At 44.5% G+C, this 20304-nt stretch overlaps 1 protein-coding gene across 1 annotated transcript in view; it reads left to right on the forward strand.

Moving 5' to 3' along the window:
* F13A1 (coagulation factor XIII A chain) overlaps positions 1-20304 on the forward strand; it is a 139890-nt gene that overhangs the window by 11205 nt on the left and 108381 nt on the right. The window contains exon 3 of the mRNA XM_043908603.1: positions 3933-4121. Within this exon, the coding sequence (XP_043764538.1) occupies positions 3933-4121 (189 nt within the window). The remainder of the gene's footprint in view (positions 1-3932; positions 4122-20304) is intronic.

The raw sequence follows: 20304 nt of genomic DNA on the forward strand, positions 1-20304 counted from the left end.
CTCTGTCACCAGGAGAGGCAATTTCAGTTTGTCTCTGCATCCATCTAACCATATTCATTTGCTAGTTCAGCTTCTTCACTGGGTTCCCAGTGCAGTTAGAGTCCAGACTCCTTACAGGGACTTCAAGGCTTGCTGCCTTCTTGTCCACGGTGCTTGCATTGCAACCCTCCCCTCAACCAATCACTTTTCAGCTTTGTTTCAAAAAAACATTGATTGATTTTGACTGTACAAGATCTCCGTTGCCGCATGGGGGATCTAGTTCCCTGGACCAGGGATTTCACCTGGGGCCCTGCATTGGGAGCATGGCGTCTTAGCCGCTGGGCCATCTGGGAAGTCTCCACCTTTCCGCTTTGAAAGTAAACCATGCACTCTCTCCCCTCAGTCTCCGCTCATCCTCCTTTCTCTCCCACCTCTCTTTCTGCCTGGAAAACTTGCTTTTGCTTTCAGACCCCTATTCATACCTCAGTTCCTCTGGAATGCTTCCTGAGTCTCCGCTAGTCTGGGTTAGGGGCTCCTGGCCAGAAACCCTCACACACTCATCATTCGTTTCATCTATCAGAGTGTTTTACTTTTTCATGACACTATATCATAATTACCTGTTCACTTTTCCATATCTAACACTGTGCATTTTATTTATTTAGCAGTGACCTAATGTTTCTATATCCATGTCTTGAATGACAGCATAAAATTGCATATTTATTAAACTCCTGGTGGACGGGAAGTTAGGAAGGACATTAAATGTACTGAATATATATGCCTGTATGCTGAGTCACTTCAGTTGTGCCTGACTCTTTGCTACCCACGGACTGAAGCCAGCCAGGCTCCCCTGCTCTGTCCATGGGCTTCTCCAGGCAAGAGTCCTGGAGTGGGTTGCATCCCCTCCTCCAGGGCATCTTCCCAACCCAGGGAAGAACCTGCATCTCTTATGTCTCCTCCACTGGCCGCCTGCTGGGTGGCTAAGATGGTAAAGAATTGAATATACACTTAGGGTCTAAAATTATCTTAAGAATTTGGAACAATTAACCTAATATAATAAGATAAAATTTAATGTGAAACAAGTAAGGCCCTAAATTAGGCTAAAAAGAAAAAACAATTGCATTGATAGAAATGGTTAAATAACAATATGAGTAAGTGACTTATAGGGATCTGACTGAGTTTTAATCCACTACTGGTAGAAGTGAGATCAGAATGTATTTTAAAAGTTTTGCTTCACCACATGCTTAATGTAAATCAACAATAAGAGTATCCAAAACACACTAATGCTACTTTGGACTGAAATCACAGAAATTTATTTCAGAAGATGCAGTGGCCTCGTTGGTTTTCACTGGGAAAACCATAACCAAAGATGTATTTAATTCTAGGAAAAACACTACAAGACAGAGTTTCATAAAATGGAGCATATATATTTCAGAGCAGGTAAAAGGTCTAGAAATAATGTCTTAAAGGACAACTGAAGGCATAGAGAATGCTTTACTCAGAGGAACACTCATAGAAGTCTTTATATACTGAATGAGTGCCAGATGAAATGAATAGAACATATTCTATATTTATGCGGAAGTTAGAACCAGAACCTGTGGTTAGAAAAATTATAGGCAAGCAGATGTCAGTTTGTCTTAAAAGGATTTTTCAAATAATTGGATTATATAAAAATGAGCTGTTTGCTTTCTATGACAGTGGGTTCCCTGTTCAGATGGAGACTAAAAGCCTAAGTACTAGGATTTTCATGGAGGTGTTTCATGCAGCAGGTCTACCAGATGGTCTAGCCATCCCTCTGCCCTCTGAGACTCTGTGATGCCAATATCAATATATTCCTTCCACGGTGCTGATGAATGAAGAGTCGATTCAACTCTTTTTTGAGGAATTAGGTTTTTAGACATTAAAAAAAAAACCAGCATTATGAAAAGTCAAGATGTAAAGAAAGAGGGCCAAATGAGTTGATTCCTGAGGTCCTTCTCAAGTGGGACATTTATGATTCTTCAGCTCTTTCTGAAGCTAGTTTTACACTGAGGATTGTGACCTTAATAAGACCAGAGCACTTAGGGGGAAGGCAGCTTGGAAGACAGAGGTGTAGAAATAAATGTCTTCGGCCCACAGCCTCCTAAAGGAGCGAAACTGCACTCCGGGGACCATGCACTCCAGCAGGGCTCTGCGATGCCGCAAAGGCAGAACTGCATCTCATGCTTTCCGTTTGCTTCAGTGTCACTGTCAGAATAGCTCGTTGAGGACCACACCATGCGAAATATAAAATAACTCCATCGCAGTTCGTAGTCATCGAGCCACAAAGAAGCCTCTGGTCCCAGATATAACGTCAGACCCATTCTCCTGTGAGGATATTCAATCTTTGTAGACAGTCTCAAGAAATCAGTGTCTTCACCTTAAAGGTGAGAAAACTCAGCTTCTGAGAGGCAACCTCCCTGACCTAAGTAATGATGAGAGCTGAGATCAAATTCAGGATTACCTGGACTTTGAATTAATCCCAGGTGTTTCGGGGACTCCTAGACTTCAGAACTATGGAGTATCTTAATGAACCCAATTTCTCTGTTTTGCCTATGAGACAAAATGAGCTCAGAGGGGACCAGGCATCCTGCTCAAGACTCCTGTGTAAAAGCAAAGAAGGCAGTGAGTCTTACGGGGTGAAGCCCCCAGCACGCCGTCTACACCGCGTGAGCACAAACCATGCAGCCGGCACGGCCCGGAAACGAGAGGGAAGTCAGGGTGGCAGGACTCCCTGCCGACGTGGTCAGGAAAAGAGAGGGAACTCAAGATGGCAGGACACCCTCCGCCATCCCTCGCCCAGTTTTCTCTCCCCCGTGGCCCTTTGGAACCCCAAATGCATACACAGAACTCTGTTTTTAGATCCCATGGGCTATAACCTGCCAGGCTTCTTTGTCCGTGGGATTCTCCAGGCAAGAATACTGGAGTGGGTATCCTCTCCCTTCTCCAGGGGGATCTTCCCAACCCAGGGACTGGACCCAGGTCTTCTGCTTTGCAGGCAGATTCTTTAGCCTGAGCCACGAGGGAAGCCCCCTTTAGACTAGATCTTCTAAACTGCACTGTAGATGGGTAACTACAGTTGCGTCACACCAGTAATCATCGCAGACAAAATGGGGAATAAAACCTAAAGGAGATCTAACTTTCATCCAGTGTTATCATGTCTCAGATAAATATATAACTGACATTTACACTCCCAATTCCACACATCAGAGGAAAAGCCTGAAGATTTTGGCATCACACCAGGGTTTGCTTCCAGATTGGTCGGTTAGTAGCCAGGGAAATGCGAAGCGTGTTTCTGCCTGTTCAATGTGGGAACAATCCTACCGACCTCGTAGAAACACTGATATGCTTCCCCCACACCTGTTCCCTCTGTTACCTGCTTTTGAAGGACAAGATCTCCTTTTAGAATTATGGAAAGGGAGGTTTACCCTTCCTGAATAAGAGAAGAATTTTGGATTAATGGTCAACTTTGTCCTCAGAACATCCCTTGGAAGCTTTGTCAGATTTGATCCCTCTCCTTTTAAAGACAAAAAATCGAAACCTGCTATTCCCTGCCTTTTCCACCGTAGAGATGCTGTGGTCGTTGCGGGAAGCAGCTGACTGCATGAACACCAATGTAAGGCTTGGACGGGAAGCTTTGACTCGAGTCCTGGTTTCTCTGTATCTAGACCTGTACGCTAGGCATCACCATCACTGCCCTCTTATCCCCGAAGTGGGATCTGAAGCAGGGTCAGAAGGGGAAAGGGCTTTTTGAAAGTCTTCTTTGAATGCAAGGATGTCACAAGAGACCGATTCTGAAATCTACCAGCCCCCTGTATAGAGTTTTATCTAATAAACCTACTACCTTGCATCTTCAGGAAAAATAGTCTTGTTTTTTTGAGTGTGTGTTTAAACCAAAATGACTCAATGTTTTCCTTGATTGTTTTCTTTGTGTATAGACTACCTTAATGTCACAGGTGTTCACCTGTTCAAGGAGAGGTGGGATAGCAACAAGGTGGACCACCACACAGACAAGTACGTCAACAACAAGCTGATTGTGCGCAGAGGACAATCTTTCTACATTCAGATCGACTTCAACCGTCCCTATGACCCCAAAAGAGATCTCTTCAGGGTGGAGTATGTCATTGGTGAGTGCCATGTGCAAGCCCTACTCATGACAGCCATGATACCCTGGCTTATAATTGCAGAGTGGTACCGGTGTATTTCCTGGAATCATGCTTTAACAGTTGGCTGGAACTGGAATTAATCACATACAGTCTCTGTACGTTACACTCTAAGGTGGGTCTGATACATTGCCAAACATCAATAAATCATTTGCCTAGTCAGGCAAAGGTCTGGTATAATAAAAGTGAGCACAATTGGCATAAAATGTTAATGTATGTAGAGAAAAGCATACATTGCTGATATATATGCAATTTAATAACCTGGAAAACAATTTGGCATATCTGTTCATATTAAAAACACATATGTCCTTTGACCCTGCAGTTTCACCCTTAGAAATCTATACCAGTGATATTTAAAATCTTAAAATCCATCTTTAAAAAGTGGGCCTTATTTTCTGCAGTGTTGTGACAAAAGCATCCTAAGAGTAAACAGCATTCAGTAGTGGAAGGGTTGAAAATACTGTGACATAGTCACATAATGGATTGTGAGCTCGACCTAAAACAGATGACTTCAAGAGAGGTGGTGAGAAAGCAAAATATAGAAGAGTGTACACAAGATCTGTACCTGTGTGTGTAAATGCGCGTGTGCACAGATCAGTAAAGTATTGTGAGTTCAGGAAAAGATTATGAAGCATACACATCGGTGTTGACGTGGGGTCCATGGTGGAAATATAGCCAAAATAAAGGCAAGAGAAGCAAAAGGAAAGGGAACCAAGTAGGAAAAGGAGGGGGGGAATACGTGAGCACAATGTGACTATGTGGAGTCATCGATGTAAAATCATTGATCTATAGGAATAAATATAATTAAAAGTATTAAAATCACAACTAAAAATGCATACTGCCTTAGGGGAAAAAATCTAAGGCTGCTGATCACTTGAGGAATATGGTTTGTGCTTAACTGAGCTTTCAATGTGAATTCACACAGAAATGTAGGGAACTTGTTTGAAGAGAGAAGAGAATGGGGAGAGGAGAAAAGAGATCCCTGAGTCAGAATAAACAACATCAGTGCGGCGATTGAGTGCTACACAGAATTGTTTGTTACCCCAATTGTGCAATTAGGAAAGGGGAAACTAAATTAACCGTTCTTGTATGTTAGGCAAAGTAAAATAACACAGTTTAATAACTCTTATTGTTAATATTTTTTAATAATGGGTACTTTAGGTGAGAGAAGAATCCACAGCTAATTTTTAAACAATATTTTGAAATATGAAGAAAATTTATTTTTGTTTCTTTCCCTAAGTTCATTTATTTTTCTTTTGTGTGTATGTGTGCATGCTTGTGTGGACTAGATATGATTAAAACGTCCTTGACACATTTATAATAAAAGGATCACTTCACACATGTCAATAAATACCTACAGTTTTCTTTCAACTTAATGGGGATTTTTTTTGCCTTCATCTTTATAAGCAAATATTTCGGGCAGTGAGGGAAGGATAGGGAAGCTTGGCCCCTAAACTGGATGTCTCTGAGGTCTCAGATCCTCTCCCGTAATCACTCATGAAAGAATTATAGTAATGAAAGTCTCAGGAAGAATAAGATGACTGTCTTAGATCAGGTTTCTAGGACACAGACTCAGAGAAGGAGATCTGTGTGAAACGAGATTTCTGGGGTGCGGTCTTGGGGTCACCATCTGAGCAGGAGTGCAGGGGTCAGTGTCGGACAGAGCGAGGAGCTGAGCTCCGCTGAGCAAAGGCGTCAGGGGGTCCTCTGGAGCTGGATTGTGTCTTCAGGATTGGCCAGTCTTGAGGCAAGGGCATAGGCCCTTTATATTCTAGCACAGACTGTCATTGACCATAAGCTACCCCCAGGGAGGGGGTACTTAGTTAGTTGGGTCTCTAGGGCTGAGGGTAAACCCCTGAGGGCCCTGAGCCTCCAGCACTCCCAGCATCCGGGACAAGGATGCCTCCATCCTAAACGCAAACAGTCTGGACCGCAGACCATAGCATCCATGGCAGTAAGCACTTAGTCTTGTCTTTTTATAAAAAAAAGACATAGTACTACATTTGTTCCTTCAGCAAAAAGGTGAGGGGCGGAAGCATAGCAGATTTGCCTTTGAGATAAAAATCTGCGTATTTTAAAAACCAGTACATCTCACATAACTCAATGTTAAGAAAAAGCATTGAATTCAATAAAAAATGGGCAAAAAGACTTGAACAGACATTTTCCAGAGAAAACATAGAGATGGTCAACAGGCACACGACATGCAGCTCAGCATCCCTGCTTTTTAGAGAAATGCAAATCAGAACCACAGTGAAGGATTGTCCTACACCTGTCACAAGGGCCATCGTCAAAAGTCTGCAAATAAGTGTTGAAGAGGATGTGGAGAAAAGGGAACCCTCCGACACCATTGGTGAGAATGTACATTGATGCAGACACTGTGGAAAACAGTATGGAGCTTCCTCAAAAAGATTTTTTAAATGAGTACTACCACGTGATCCAGCAAGTCAACTCCTGAATGTACAACCCCCAAACACTCGAAAACACTAACTTTAAAATATACACACTCACCAGTGCTCACAGCAGCACTATTTGTATACAATAGGCAAGATGTGGAAGCAACCCGAATGCCCATCAACAAATGATTGAATTAAGATGATTGTGTGTGTGTGTATACATATATAATGGTGGAATATTACTCAGCCATAAAAAGGAATGAAATACTACCACTGGCAGCAACATAGATGGACCTAGAGAATATTGTGCTTGGAGAAATGTCAGACAAAGACAAATACTATATAATATTACTTACATGTAATATTAAATCTAAAAAGTAATACAAATGAATGCATATACAAAACAGAAACAGAGTCATTGACTTGGAGAAAAAGAAAGCCTTGTGGTCCCCAAAGAGGAGAGAGAAGAGGGAAGAGACAAACTCAGGGCGTGGGAGTAACAAGCTGCTGCATATGAAACAGATAAGCAACAAGGTCTTACTGTGAAACAGAGGGAACTGTACCCACGGTCTTGTAATAATATTTAATAGAGTATATTCTGCAAAAATAGTGAGACACTACCCGTGTACCTGTAACACACACAGTGTTGTAAACCAACTCTACTTCAATTAAAAAAAAATTGCTATAATAAGAGGAGACAAGTATTGATTATGAGTAAGAAATGCAATTCAGTGCACAGGTTTGTATATGCAAGTGTACTTCAATTTCAAAAAACCTAGAACGTGGCAAAGTGATTTAAAAAACAGAAAAGAATACTTCATAAAAAATATGGGAGTCATAACAGCCTTCCAGTATTTATCTTAGGGTGTTTAAAACACAGATTTATCAACAAAGATCAATTTACATACTATTTCAAAGAGTGTAACTATTGCATAGAGAGCCCTATTGCCTTATTAAAAATACAGAGAAAATAACCACACATATGTGCTTCTGGTTTGCACGTCTCTGTTATCGCTCCTTCCTTCCCTCTGACTTTGTATAAGCTGAGCTGGGTTGCCTTAATACCCTGGAGATTTCTTGTGTGGCTGTCCTCAGAACCTAGGGTCATGGGATTTATTTATAAGTGATTCCGCCTTCAAATCGAGTTTCTTTCCTTTTAAATATTTAAGTGAATAGCCTCTCTTTTGGCCCCGGATTTAACCCATTGCATGCTGGCTTCCTCAGGCAGAGAAGGAAGGTGAGCGCAGAGCTGCTGCCCCTCCTGGGCCAGCGCTTCCCTCGCTTGTGCCCAGAGCTTCGATCGCTGCGTGCATTAGTGGCTGGCATGCACAGCTGTCTCTGAGAGTCACGCGGGAGGTGTTAATGACCTTGAGGAGGCGGGTACATCTGGAACATGTGCCCGGTCGTCTGTGGGGCCTTTTCCCTCTCTCCACCTCTGAGCCTACAGCCGCCACACATCATGGAAGGCAGCGGGCAGAGCACTAATTATAGGTTTTGTTAGTCTGGAGCTGGAGCCGTGAAAACCTGGGAAGAGCGTGTGGTGTTAATATGCTGTGACTTTAGCTTGGGCTCCCTACTTGTTTGAGACTTCTCTGAGACAGAGTCATTCCAAGGAGAGAATTTTTTTTAATTAATTTATTTTAATTGGAGGCTAATTACTTTACGATATTGTAGTGGATTTTGCCATACATTGACATGAATCAGCTGTGGGTATACATGTGTTCCCCACCCTGAACCCCCCTCCCACCTCCCTCCCCATCCCATCCCTCAGGGTCACCCCAGTGCACCAGCCCTGAGCGCCCTGTCTCATGGATCAAACCTGGACTGGTGATCTGTTTCACATATGATAATAGGCATGTTTCAATGGTATTCTCTCAGATCATCCCACCCTCACCTACTCCCACAGAGTCCAAGAGACTGTTCTATACATCTGTGTCTCTTTTGTTGTCTCGCATATAGGGTCATCGTTACCATCTTTCTAAATTCTATATATATGTGTTAGTATACTGTATTGGTGTTTTTCGAGGAGAGGATTTGCAGCTCTCTTCCTCTCCAGCTCTCCCTCCTCAAAACAAAAAGTTTAGCTTGCCCAATGAGCCCTCCAGATGGGCTGCGAGGTCCTCGGGCACGTTTCTTTGTCCCTGGAGTCCAGTTGCAGGAGCGCAGGGACACTGAGGCCAGCACCTCGGACGCTCTCCTGACCTTTTTAGCCCCTCCACGGCGCTCATAGCTCCAGGCTTCGTATTTCTGGGCCCCGCAGAAAGAAGAGGGGAAGGATGGTGTTCAAAAAGCCTGATCCTCTTATCAGAACAGCAGTTTCCCCCAAAGCCCCAGCAAGCTCTTTATGGCTCATGCACTACCCTTCCCTGTAAGAGAAGCTGTGAAGCTAGTCTCAAGACAACTAAGCTTGGCTGCTGTAGACGCCCAGGGGTGTGTGCTGGAAGTCCCTCAACCCCAGAGTCCAAAAGCGCAGCCTTTCCTGAGGACAATGACGGAAGTCACTCATGGTCACGGTCATCACGTGCCTGAGCATGAATGGGACCCCAGGCACTGCACATATTCTGTGTTGTTAATCCCATTAAAACACTGAAATAACCTCTACACTTCAATATTTCTAGTTCATCTATTTCTTTTTTTATTAAAAAAAATGTTTATTTATTTATTTGACTGCACATGGGATCTAGTTCCTTGGGCGTGCATGCTTAGTCATTTCAGTCATGTCCAACTCTTTGGGACCCCATGGACTGTAGCCCGCCAGGCTCCTCTGTCCATGCAGTTTCCCAGGCAGGAATAGTGGAGTGGGTTGCCATTTCCTTCTCCAAGGGATCTTCCCAACCCAGGGAATGAAGCTGTGTCTCCTGCTTGGTAAGTGGATTCTTTACCACTGAGCCACCTGGGAAGCCCATGAGTTTTATCTTAAGCCAGCGAGGGTGTCAGACTGATGTGTATTCAGGCTGGGAGTGACTTGAATGATGATTCTTCGGGGATTTGAGACTGGAGAGGAGGTGCTCCAGGGAGAGAGGGTGAGAGCCTGAATACAGGCACTTGTTGAAGAGTCGGAGAGGAGGGTGGGACTTGGGAGATGTGTCGGAGACAGAAACCTACTGAATCATGACTGGTGGTCTGGGTGGAGTGAGAGGGAGGTAGTCAGAAACAGCTCCTGGGTTGCTGGCCCATGTGCTGCTGACGATAGATGCTGGCATCCCCAAAGGAGATAAGTGCTTGCATGCTAAGTCGCTTCAGTCGTGTATGACTCTTTGTGATCCTATGCACCAAAGCCTCTTAGATCTCCTGCATTGGCAGGCAGGCTCTTTACCATTAGCACCACTTGGGAAGCCCAAATGAGATAAGGGATGGAGGAAATTCAGGAGAGAAAACCTGAGTGGGAAGTAATACTGATGCTGGTGACTCCCGTTGACATCTCGCTGACAGGCTCACGTACCAGGCAAGGGTGCTGCCCTCTTCTCAGTGATTAAGGGACTTAGCGTCACACTTGGAAAGAGCTGGGGCTGTAATTCAAACCCGGGCATCCTCTCCTAATTACAACGCATAGGACCTGTGCCACTGAAGCAGTAGAGGTATAAATGTGATTCTGTTTGTTCCTGCTGAGTTTGAAATAGTAATACTAGAGGGACTTCCAGATAAAATATGTCCAATGGATGGTCCCATATATGAATCGGAAGCTTAGGGGAAAAGTTTGGGTTGGATATATGGAAATGTGGATATCATTCATACATAGATCATTTAGAAAAAGTAAATCAAGGGAGAAATGGATGGAGGCTTAAATTCTGGGGGAAAATAATTTTTAAGGAGTCAGTCCAGGAGCTGGCACCCCTGGAGGAGACAGAGACCATGCGATTAGATAGGTTGAAGGGACACCAAGGAAGTGCAGTGTCACTAAATAAAAAAAAAAAAACAAAATTGGGTGCTTAAAGAGGAAATTGTTTGATGTTTTTGGAAGAGAAGAAGATAATTTAGATAATATCTAGAGAAGACTGTGGGTAAGAGGCGGGATATTTTGTCTTGGGTGTCTGTTTCAGGATTGAAGGCACTTGAACTTGCACGTAGGCAGAAGAGATGGAGCCAGCAGAGAAAGAGTCCTGAAGATTCCGGAGAATGCTGGAAAAAGTAAAAACAGCTTGAAGTGGCTTGGTTGAGGGGTTGATTGGCAGATTATCTTCTGAGGATGTTGGGAAAGAGATTGGGGGTGGGTGTTACTATATTTGGTAGAGAGACAGGGAGCTGATTATCATGCCTGATGACCTCATCTTTCTCAAAGACCTAGGAGGTGAGCAGGTGCTGAAGGAACTTAGCGAGGCAAAGGACCATTTCTCATATCAGAGAGCATCACCCAAGTCCTTTAAGACTAGATGTCCCCGTGGATTTGGGTTTCAGACAGTTTAGGTACCATCACCAGCTTTGGTGGGGATGGACTTCCTCAGTTTCTCTGCTGAGAAATGTTTTGCCCCAAATTACACAGCTGGTAAGATGTGGAGAAAAGTTCCCTAGCCTATGCTCTTCCCAATATTTTATGAGGCATTTTTTTATGAGAATGGGTTACCTGTTCCATCATTTTAAAGCAACATAGATATGGGATGTCATTTCAGATTTTTGCTGCATGGACGGCCAGCATGTTCTTTCTCAAGCACTTCTGTGAAGTGACTAATAATGGCAGCTGAGAATCTAGGACAGTATTTCCCAGAGTGTGCTCTCTATGAATACCTGTCATGTGAGATGTTCCTTGAAAAAAAAAAAAAAAGGTTCTGTGGTCAAACGCATTTGGGTCACGCTGTATTTCATGCCTCTTCTTGGAGAGCTCCAACACACATTATTGTATTACAGGCTCTGAGGAGACACATAGTCAAAGAAAGAAAGCATCCTCTTTAGCCTAACTTTCCCAACATTGTTTGACTCCAAACACTACTCCATCATATTTTTATTTTTATAATACTCTTTAGTAAAATGCAGAACTCACTCCAGGAAATGCTGAACTACAGTGCAAATAACCTTTGTTCTATAGAATACTGAAGAAGATGGATAGATGGGTTTGTAGACAGTGTGCTCTGGCAACTTACAGAATATCTGTTTCTTTTTCTTTTTGACGCTTACGATTTTGTGCCAACATTAAAATAACTCTGTCAATTTGGCATTAATATTCAGTAACTTTTCAAAAATGATTACTTTCCTTTTTCATATTTATATATTTACTTTCCATGCTTTTATTTGGCTTCTTTTATCATGAAGCCAATTTGCTTTCCTTTTGAATGTGTTTATTGAACGCTTATTAATAACCTTGCATGTGCAAAGTACTACACTGGGATTGGAGTAGTAAGATATGTTTAAACTTTGCCCTTGAAGAGTCTGGAAAGGATAGCCTGAACACTAGAGGTTGAGTTCAATGCCAACCTCTTGGGCAAGATGCCTGGAAAGCACCTTGGGAGAGACAGATTGTGGGGCTAGCTGGAGGAGACACCCTGGAAGTGCTATTTGAGCTGGGAATCAAAAGAAATGAAATGAAATTAAAAGATGCTTGCTCATTGAAAGAAGCGCTATGACAAACCCACACAGTGTATTAAAAAACAGAGACATCACATTGCTGACAAAGATTTGTATTGTCAAAGCTATGGTTTTTCTAGTAGTCATACATGGATGTGAGAATTGGGCCATAGAGAAGGCTGAGCACTGAAGAATTGATGCTTTTGAACTGTGCTATTGGAGAAGACCCTTGAGAGTCCCTTGGACTGAAAGGAGATCCAACCAGTCAATCTTAAAGGAAATCAACCCTGAATATTCATGGAAGGACTGATGCTAAAGCTGAAGCTCCAATATTTTGGCTACCTGACATGAAGAGCTGACTCATTGGAAAAGATCCTGATGTCAGGAAAGAATGAAGGCAGGAGAGGAAGCGGGCAACAGAGGATGAGATGGTTGGATGGCATCACTGACTCAATGGACATGAGTTTGAGCAAACTCTGGGAGATAGCTAAGGACAGGGAAGCTTGGTGTGCTACAGTCGATGGGGTCACAAAGAGTCAGACATGACTTAGCGACTAAACAACAACAATCAAAGGATAAATAGAGGTTGACCCAGTGGAATGGGAAAAAAAATGGGAAAGGTTAGTTGAGAAAAAAACCTTGGAAGCATATTGACAACCTTGTACACCCAGATAAATCTCTATGGAAGAGTTTTAAGCCGGGTATTTAAAAAAATCTAAGTTTTTAATTTCTAGATTACTGTGGAGAATGAGGAAGATAAATTGGAGGTGTGAGGTAATTGTCAGGGATGTAAGAGACTCAAGGGGACAGTCTTACTAACAGATGCCAAGGTGAATGTGTGATGCACCGATCTGTATGACTCTTCCTCTAGTAAATTGGAAATTTTTCTTTGCATAGTCATGTCTTTAATAGTAAAGTCTGGGTGGCTCAGTGGTCAAGAATCCCCCTGCCAATGCAGGAAATGAGGGTTTGATCACTGGGTTGGGAAGATCCCCTCAAGAAGGAAGTGGCAACCTACTCCAATATTCTTGCCTGGAAAACTCCATGGACAGAGGAGCCTGGAAGCTACAGTCCATGGGGTCATAGAGTGGGACACGACTGAGTGGCTTAAAAACAACAACAACAGTGAAGTCATGCCCTTTGGTCAGAGGAAGCAGAGTGCGCTACAGTGCCTGGCCCTTCAGAGTTGTTTCAGGGGTGACAGTTCCTTTGAAAAAAGGGCTGGGAAGTAGCACAGAGGACAGGGAGGGTTTTGGAGTCAGAATCCTAGTTACACCATGTGGAACCATGATGGTCTCACTTGACCCCTTGGGTGACTGTTTCCTCAACTGCAAACAGGGATTATAATATGTGAAACAGTTTCTCATGGATTGTAGGAGATAATGTCCATGAAAGTGCATTTCTATTCTCACAACACAACTGAGAAGCAGGGTGGATAGGAGCTAACTTTGCTGGACATCTGGAAACCAGAGTTCACAAGAAGTGATGGATTTATGCAGGATGGCACAGTGGTGGGAGGCCCCCTGCACCTCACCTCCCTGCAAGAACATCAGAATCTTAGCCCAGTGGGCTGTCCACCTCGGCCCTCTAAAAGAGGACAGACATATTGTGCCAAGCTTGCAAAAAAGGGGTAAAATTAATCCTAGTTATGCTGTTTGGTACAAATAGCTGTGAAAAGAAGAGAAGCGAAAAGCAAAGGAGAAAAGGAAAGATATTCCCATTTGAATGCAGAGTTCCAAAGAATAGCAAGGATAGATAAGAAGGCCTTCCTCAGTGATCAATGCAAAGAAATAGAAGAAAACAACAGAATGGGAAAGACTAGAGATCTCTTCAAGAAAATTAGAGCTACCAAGGGAACATTCCATGCAAAGATGGGTTCGATAAAGGACAGAAACAGTATGGACCTAACAGAAGCAGAAGATATTAAGAAAAGATGGCAAGAATACACAGAAGAACTATACAAAAAAGATCTTCATGACCCAGATAATCATGATGGTGTGATCACTCACCTAGAGCCAGACATCCTGGAATGTGAAGTCAAGTGGGCCTTAGGAAGCATCACCACGAACAAAGCTAGTGGAGGTGATGGAATTCCAGTTGAGCTATTTCAAATCCTAAAAGATGATGCTGTGAAAGTGTTGCACTCAATATGCCAGTAAATTTGGAAAACTCAGCAGTGGCCACAGGACTGGAAAAGGTCAGTTTTCATTCCGATCCCAAAGAAAGGCAGTCCCAAAGATTGCTCAAACTACTGCACAATTGCACTCATCTCACATGCTAATAAAGTAATGCTCGAAATTCTCCAAGCCAGGTTTCAGCAATACGTGAAGCCTGAACTTCCAGATGTTCAAGCTGGTTTTAGAAAAGGCAGAGGAACCAGAGATCAAATTGCCAATATCTGCTGGATCATCGAAAAAGCAAGAGAGTTCCAGAATAACATCTATTTCTGCTTTATTGACTATGCCAAAGCCTTTGACTGTGTGGATCACAATAAACTGTGAAAAATTCTTCAAGAGATGGGCATACCAGACCACCTGACCTGCCTCTTGAGAAACCTATACGCAGGTCAGGAAGCAACAGCTAGAACTTGACGTGGAACAACAGACTGGTTCCAAATAGGAAAAGGAGTACATCAAGGCTGTATATTATCACCCTGCTTATTTAACTTATATGCAGAGTACATCATGAGAAACACTGGGTTGGATGAAGCACAAGCTGGAATCAAGATTGTCAGGAGAAATATCAATAACCTCAGATATGCAGATGACACCACCCTTATGGCAGAAAGTGAAGAGGAACTAAAAAGCCTCTTAATGAAAGTGAAAGAGGAAAGTGAAAAAGTTGTCTTAAAGCTCAACATTAAGAAAACTAAGATCATGGCATCTGGTTCCATCACTTCATGGGAAATAGATGGGGAAACAGTGGAAACAGTGTCAGACTATTTTGGGGGGGCTCCAAAATCACTGCAGATGGTGATGTCAGCCATGAAATTAAAAGACACTTACTCCTTGGAAGGAAAGTTATGACCAACCTAGATAGCATATTAAAAAGCAGAGACATTACTTTGCCAACAAAGGTCCATTTAGTCAAGGCTATGGTTTTTCCAGTGGTCATGTATGGATGTGAGAGTTGGACTGTGAGGAAAGCTGAGTGCCGAAAAATTGATGCTTTTGATCTGTGATGCTGGAGAAGACTCTTGAGAGTCCCTTGGACTGCAAGGAGATCCAACCAGTCCATCCTAAAGAAGATCAGTCCTGGGTGTTCCTTGGAAGGACTGATGCTAAAGCTGAAGCTCCAATACGTTGGTCACCTCATGCAAAGAGCTGACTCGTTAGAAAAGACCCTGATGTTGGGAGGGACTGAGGGCAGGAGGAGAAGGGGATGACAGAGGATGAGATGGCTGGATGGCATCACCAATTCAATGGAGCATGAGTTTGAGTAAGCTCTGGGAGTTGGTGATGGACAGGGAGGCCTGGCGTGCTGCGGTTCATGGGGTCACAAAGAGTCGGACATGACTGAGCGACTGAACTGAACTGAGCTGATGCTGTTTGGTGGAGTAATTCATTTATTTTGCTCTAATCTCCTTGACTGTCCAACTGTAAGTGGAGATGTTTGCTGAGACATCAGACCGGCCTGACTCTTTTAGCGGTTTTATGTGAGATCCACTTCTCTGTTTTAACTCTAGACAGGCCCTCTGTGATGCCCCACCCCATTTTGGGTCTGAAGGGAGGACAATGGAAGAGAAGGCTTCCACCTCTTCCCTTTAGGGTGAGCCCTTAATGACCTTAGTCAGAACCAGCCACCTTGGGGTTGGTTCTCCAGTGAAACACTGTAACAAAATGAGAAAAGGCTGTCAGAAACGCCAAGAGAAGGCCACTGGGCTCTATCTTTTATCTCCCAGTGGCAGAGGAAAGGTAACAGTCACTGAACCTCTAAACAATAATCTCCAGTGTCTGCCACATCCATGCAGACAGCTTAGTTAGTCAAATGGGAACCCTGACAAATCACAGACCACGTTCCACCAGAATCATCTGCCCGCAGCTCTAGCTGAAGTGACAGAGGCTGTTGGTCTTGAAGTGGGATGGATTGCCGTCTGCATTCTGGTGCCGGAGACCCACAGGGAGCCAGCTTTCCCTGCCTTGTGACCCAGTCCCACCCTATAGAGCTTGAGATTCTCAGCAGACCTTCGTGTCCGGGGGGCACCAGCCCTGTCTGCGTGTCTCATGGCATCCAGGGTAGTCAGGGGCACACATACAAAGGACCACAGATGCTGCGATGAGAAGCCTCACAGACGCGGACTCCCTCCCTCCCTCCTTCCCTGCTTCCTTCTCATTCCTCCGCTTTGCCTTCCCGTCTCCTCCTCTCTCTGTTTCTCTCTTCATACTTGTGTCTTAACATTGACCTCTCTCACTTTGGAGAATTCACACTTGGCTAATTAGCACCCACATCATTGGGACTGTCCTCTTCCAGCACTGGTGACCTAAACTCAGGGATTGAACAGCCTGGGCCTCCCTGGTTTTCCACAGAAATCCTAAGAAACTCTTGCAATTTGTGAAGTTAGGGCTGACAAAAGTGCATGAAGAAAAAAAGGTAACGAAAACGAATGTGCCCACTGTCATACCTTGCTCTTCAGTCTCCAGTCTGTAAAAAGAGAGAGCAACCAGGTGGAATTAAAACTCACTGAAGAAAGGATGAAAGTGGACTAATTATTCATAATCCGCACCCTCTCGTTACTTCTTGAGCGTGTTGTAAGAGCTGATGAGGGAATAACTGGAAAGCTCTTGGAGCTCCTTAGCGATAGCTGGTTGCTAATAAGATGACCCAGTTATCAGCCTTATTTTGAATATTGCAGCTGTATAGGAAAAGTGAAAGTGTTAGTTGCTCAGTCATGTCTCTTTGCACCTCCATGGAGCTCGCCAGGCTCCTCTGTCCAGGGAATTCTCCAGGCAAGAATACTGGAGTGGGTTGCCATTTCCTTCTCCAGGGGATCTTCCCAATCCAAGGATCAAGCCTGCGTCACCTGCATTGCAGGCAGAGTCTTTACCATCTGAGCCACCAGGGAAGGCCAGTCTGCATAGGAGGGCTCAGTCTTTGCCGCAGCCCTTAAGAGAGTGTAACCTTTATAAAGTACTGCTTGATGGCAGCCAGAGCCAAGCGGGTGTCAGGGGACCCTAAGACAACCCGCGAATAGCTGCAGCTCTCTTCTTTATTCTTCAGATAAGAAGAGCTTTCTTCTCATTGTCTCAGCCTCTCTGATCTTCTCTACCCTTTTCTTATCATTCCTCTCTCTTCCATTTCAGTTTCTCTCTTGCTCTTGCTATCTCTCTGTACACACGTACACGGTGTCCTGGGGGTGAGCATTTTGGTATTTCTCCTTTAGTTAGGAGAGTAACGGGAGTTATGACCCTCAGGAGGTGGGTGCAGCAATCTCTGTCTGTCTGCAGGTGTTTCTTCACGCTTCAGAGAGCTGAGCTGGATGCTCTACATACGTGGTCCCATCTCTGGCTGAAGCTTGCCTTAGCCCTAGGCCTTTGCTGTCCTGTGGGAGCTTCTCCAGTTTTGTGTCAAACTCCTCTCCAAGTCTGTTAAAATGCTTTTACAAGGCCTCATCTCATGTCTGGTCCAGTGAATTTCTGATGCAGAAACCTCTGCTGTATCTGGCACCATGAGAAGTGGGATTTAAGATGCTATTCCCATCTGTAAAGAGCTGGCTAGAGTTGGGATGAAAATTCTACAAAGAGTTAATGAATATAACTGTACAGTACATGTTCTAGAGCTGGGCTATACCATTATCTACCAGAAGTATGTCATAAATACTGGGCGGCTGAACGGTCAGGAGGGACCCAGGATGGAGTTGAAAAGCAAGGTCTCAGGACCAGGCAAGAGTCCCTGAGGAGGGCGTCCTGAGGCACTGGGAGTTTCACAAGAGGGACTGGAAGTGTGCGTGCCCCAGGCTGGGAGGATGGGTTCTCGGAAGTCCAAGAGCTTATTGTTCTGCTGATGTACACATATTCTTTTTTTATTTGAAGATTTTTTTTAATGTGGACCATTTTTTAAAGTCTTTATTGAATTTGTTACAATATTGCTTCTATTTTATGTCTTGGATTTTTGGCCCCGAGGCATGTCGGATCTTAGCTCCCTGACTGGGGATAGAACCTCACCTGCTGCCCTGGAAGGGGGAGTCTTAACCACTGGATTGCTGGGAAAGTCCCCACATGTTTCTAATGAAGAGGGATCCTTAACTGAATCAGACCTCCCAGTTATGTTGGGGTTTGAGCCCTGCTCACTCTTGGAGGCTCCTGGAGTGATGTGGAGACAGCAGCGGTGTGGGAGACCCACGCTGGCAGGCCTGCGAGGGTTGCACCTACCTTATGGAACCAGTCTTCACTAGCTGGGATTCAGCGCTCAGGTCCTCTGCGGATGTGGAGGTGGCATCTGAATCTCTCCACAGAGGTCACCCTCCTTCCTCAACAGCCCATTTCATCACATCATGAGCCCTGAAAACCTAGCTTTTGTCAAAGACCAGAATCTCATTAACATGATCAAATGCAATTAAGTCACCATCAGTTTTTGAGAATGGTTTAACGGGAGCTGGACAAATGGTGCAAGTCTCTGTGCTGAGAGATCAGATGATACCCACCCCCTTTATCCAGTCACCAAAAATGCCTGTGGGGAGAGGGGAGAGAAGAGATGTATTTCCCTGCTTTCCTGCTAATCTAGAGACTCTCACACTTTGAACCGTGAAACCAGCTTCACAGTTCGGGGGAGTAATGTGTAGACTGTTAATAAGATGGGTGGAATTAGCTAAGTGTTCAGATCCTCTGGGTGACAGGGTGGGCACTAAAAGAAACTTGAAACAAATGGGGGAATAAATGGGCCAGAGTCCCATCAGAGTCACTCGACCAGCCTGGAAACCAGATCTGAGATCATTCTTAGACATAGGTAATAGTTACAGTCATAATCGACGTCATCAGATGAGGAAACCGACCCAGCGATCTTCAAATGTATCAAGAATTTTGCACTGCCCACTGAGTGGCTCAGAAACACGGATGCTGGGACATCCTGTGGACCTGCCATCCCTGATGACCCTGAACATCTCCACACTGCACCCGTAAAAAGCCTGAGACAGCTCATTCAGGGAGCTGGTCTTAGCTTACAGCTCATGAGTGCATGCGTCGCTTCAGTTGCGTCTGACTCCTTGCGACCCCATGGACTGTTGCCCACCAGGCTCCTCTAAATATTCTCCAGGCAAGAACACTGAAGTGGGTTGCCATTCCCTTCTCCAGGGCTAACAGCCAATGACAAGATTCTAATTAATTCATTCTTGCTTAAATTTTAATGTCTGATATGACTAATTGCATTTCCTTTCATCTCCGCAATTACTCCTTATGGAAATAGTTCCCTAACACCTCAAATGAATAAATTGCCATAGTTAAATTCCATTCATTACCTACAGTTTGGAGAGGGGATGGGTTGGCTTTCGGTTCAGTGGGCCCTGAATGCTGCTGAGACCTTTTAAGAGCTCGGGTCCAGCATCCAGTCGGGGATTCTAGGACTGGCCAGTAATCGGGATCTGAAGTCCACTGGTTCCTTCCTGGGGAAACAGACTAGGCAGGAGGGGCTGGGTTAAGGTGTAACCTGGGCAGGACAACTGAAAGGCCTTTAATAAGGGAGAGGGGATGGAGAAGAAGGGGGAGACATTGATATGGGTTGAATGTTTTTGTCTTCCCCGCCCACCCCCACCACCAAATTCACATGTGTTGATATTTGAAGGTGGCATCTTTGGAGAGTAATTGGGTTTAGATGAGGTCATGAGGGTATGGCTCCATGATGGGATTTATACACTTTTAAGAGAAGGAAGGAGGCTTCCCAGGTAGCTCAGTGGTAAAGAACCCACCTGCCAATGCAGGAGACGCAGGTTCAATCCCTGGGTTGGGAAGACCCCCTAGAGCAGGAAATGGAAGCCCACTCTAGTATTTGTGCCTGAGAAGTCCCACGTGCAGAGGAGCCTGGCGGGCTACAGTCCATGGGGTTGCAAAGAGTCAGACAGGGCTGAGCACGCACACAAGAGGAGGAAGAGAGCGGGGCTTGCTCTGCCCACCGTGTGGGGACCAGCAAGTGGGAGGCCAGGCAGAAAGAGAGCTCTCACCAGGAACCAAGCCTGCCCACACCCGGATCTTGTGCTTCACAGCCTCCGAGCCGTGAGAGACAAATGTCTGTTACTTAAGCCACCCAGTCAGTGGCATTTTGTTACAGCA

The sequence above is a fragment of the Cervus elaphus genome, chromosome 7 (genome assembly GCF_910594005.1).
Source record: "Cervus elaphus chromosome 7, mCerEla1.1, whole genome shotgun sequence".
Taxonomy (NCBI): Eukaryota; Metazoa; Chordata; class Mammalia; order Artiodactyla; family Cervidae; genus Cervus; species Cervus elaphus.